Raw genomic sequence first — 2500 nt, 5'->3', positions numbered from 1 at the left:
AGCCGCGGCTTATTTTCTCTCGTATAAACGGCCCTATTGAGTATGGATTGGCCAGGATTTTAGCGAGCCAATTCCTTCCCCTTAACCTAGTTTTGATTTGAGGTAGACGTACTATGGTTGTTAATTACAAATTATTGTTTTCACCAGCTAGCAATAACAATACTTACTTATGCTCTCTGCACCACATTGAATAATCTCAATACCAGGTTGATGTTGTTTAAATTCCTCACACATCTCTTTAAGAGGGTCACTGGCTACAACTTCAACATTTTGATCCTTCAGAACATCCAACATTACTCGAGTGAACTTGCCGGTACCTGCCCCAAGTTCTAACACCTTCTTTTGTGGAGCGTGTGTGGTAACATCCATCAGTTGAAGATTCTGCAAGAAGAATCTGACTGCATTCTCTGGATAGCTCTGTCGGACCTTCTCGTATTCAGAGGCTGGTGCAAATCCCTTTCGCACATGATCTTGGATGGTGGAACTGCCTTCAGTAGGAACACCTCTATCATTGCAAGACATCTGCAAAAACAGAAAGACAGATTTGCTGTGAAAGGTCAAGTGATTGCCTGGTTTGAATTCTTAAGGATCATGAGCACTTTGTGCAGATCTAGAATAGCAAGTCATCTATACGTCAACTGTCAAATGGTGTACGGCAGGATTTGGTACTAGGGCCACTATTGTATGTTCTAAATACAGGTACTGCACCAATCGCTGATATAATCAAGTATTACAATCTACAATACCACTTATATGAGGATGACACACAAATTTATGTATCTTCTCTTCTCGGTAATATATATATCTTCATATATCATATCATATCATATATCTTTATTTACCCTTGGATTTTTAGAGTAGCTTGGTGTAGCTAATTTCTCCGAGCATTTACCCTCCCAACCATGATACATCATAGAAGACAGACCACAACAGAGGGAACTACATGCCCTCCTCTTTGCGACCAGTGTGCTGGTTCTTTAACGTCCCACAGGATTATGAACATTGAAGGTTGTGAGACGGGACCTCCGGCCTATCGTTCTTATCCGAGAAGACTAGAGAGTCTAACCATTTGCAGATGTAATTACAAAGGCAGCACTTTCTCCTCAGTTATTTAAAGACCGTGAGTGCTGGTCCGGCCGGAGTTGAATTCACGACCTTCCGCATGACAGCCCGGTGCTCAACCAACTGAGCCACCTGTGCACGGTCACAACGAGACTTTCTCTTGGTTAGGTCTTTGTTAAGGAGTATGATGCCTAAGTCTCTGCTTTATGGACTTCCTAACTATATATAATTAAGAAGTTGCAGACTGTACAGAATGCTGCTCCAAGAATTGTTACTTTCACTTTAAAAAACTGAAAACTGAGGTCGCGGGTTCAAACCACGGCCGGATCAACACTCAGGATCTTAAAATAACTGAGGAGAAAGTGCTGCCTTTGTAGTTTCGTCTGCAAATGGTTTGACTTTCAAGTCTTCTCGCATAAAGACTCTAAAGCGTAGGCCCCGTCTCACAAATAACTTCTATGTTCATAAGTTCCCTGTGGAACGTTAAAGAACGCAAGCACTATTCGAGAAGAGTTGGGGATTAAGTCCCCGGTGTTGTGGCTGTCTTGTTCTCTCCAGCAGAAGTCGCCGACTTGGAGGTGATGTCTTTATTGGGGGCATAGTTTTTGAGTGGATCCAGCTGTTGTTAACCCTTTAAGTCCCATGGGGTTCCCCATTGACGAGTAAAATCGTCTGGCGTTAGACAGAGTAAAATCTATAAGTGGCACTATTGAGAGTTAAAGGGTTAATGGGGACATAGTTTTTGAGTGGATCCAGCTGTTGTTAAAAAGGCTTGTGGTGTATGAGAGTGAGCTCGGATCAATGTGCAGAAATTGTGAAACGCTATTGAACCAGAAATCTCCAACAGAGCGATAGTGATTAAGGGGACTACAAGTGTCCCAAAGACATGGCCTTGCTTCATAGTCGCTGATCAAAGTTTCTGGCTGTTGATCCTTGTCCGCCATTATTGTTTGAATTAATGCTAGGAGCCCAGGCTTGAAAATAAAATATCGTTTCGCTTTTGGCTAGCAGCGCAAACGTGACTCGATTCAGAACACAACTTTGTTGGAAGAGCGGAAAAACACTGCAACATTGTTGCGTCGAGCAGAATTGTTGGTCGCAAAGTTTGATCAAAAACAAACTCCATCCAACACTTGATCGAACAAAAAATGTTGGACGAACTTCATCCAACATGGGTGGCCAAACGGTCGAACAATGTTGGATCGAGCAAACTTGGAGGGTTGTATCCAACTTTGTTGGATAGTTTGGCCAGGGCTTAAGATTTTTAATTCTACGAAGGTTGCAAGATGCCTGGACGGCCTATGACAGAAGAACAGAAACGAAAGAAGAGAGAAAGAGAAAGAGAACGACAAAACGGTACACCAGTATATACGTAATAGCTAGGCCGTAGCCAGTATGAGGCAAACTGAGGCAAATGCCTCAGTCCTTTTTTAGTGAT

The 2500-nt window shown here is 42.7% G+C and overlaps 1 protein-coding gene across 2 annotated transcripts in view; it reads right to left on the bottom strand.

Moving 5' to 3' along the window:
* LOC138044683 (uncharacterized) overlaps window positions 1–2500 on the bottom strand; it is a 15296-nt gene that overhangs the window by 8493 nt on the left and 4303 nt on the right. For both annotated transcript variants that reach the window (XM_068891133.1, XM_068891134.1), the window contains exon 2: window positions 168–522. In XM_068891133.1, coding sequence (XP_068747234.1) covers window positions 168–522 — 355 coding nt within the window. The remainder of the gene's footprint in view (window positions 1–167; window positions 523–2500) is intronic.

Source organism: Montipora capricornis, chromosome 4 (assembly GCF_036669925.1).
Source record: "Montipora capricornis isolate CH-2021 chromosome 4, ASM3666992v2, whole genome shotgun sequence".
NCBI classification, from domain to species: domain Eukaryota; kingdom Metazoa; phylum Cnidaria; class Anthozoa; order Scleractinia; family Acroporidae; genus Montipora; species Montipora capricornis.
This window is presented reverse-complemented; position numbering and strand designations above follow the sequence as displayed.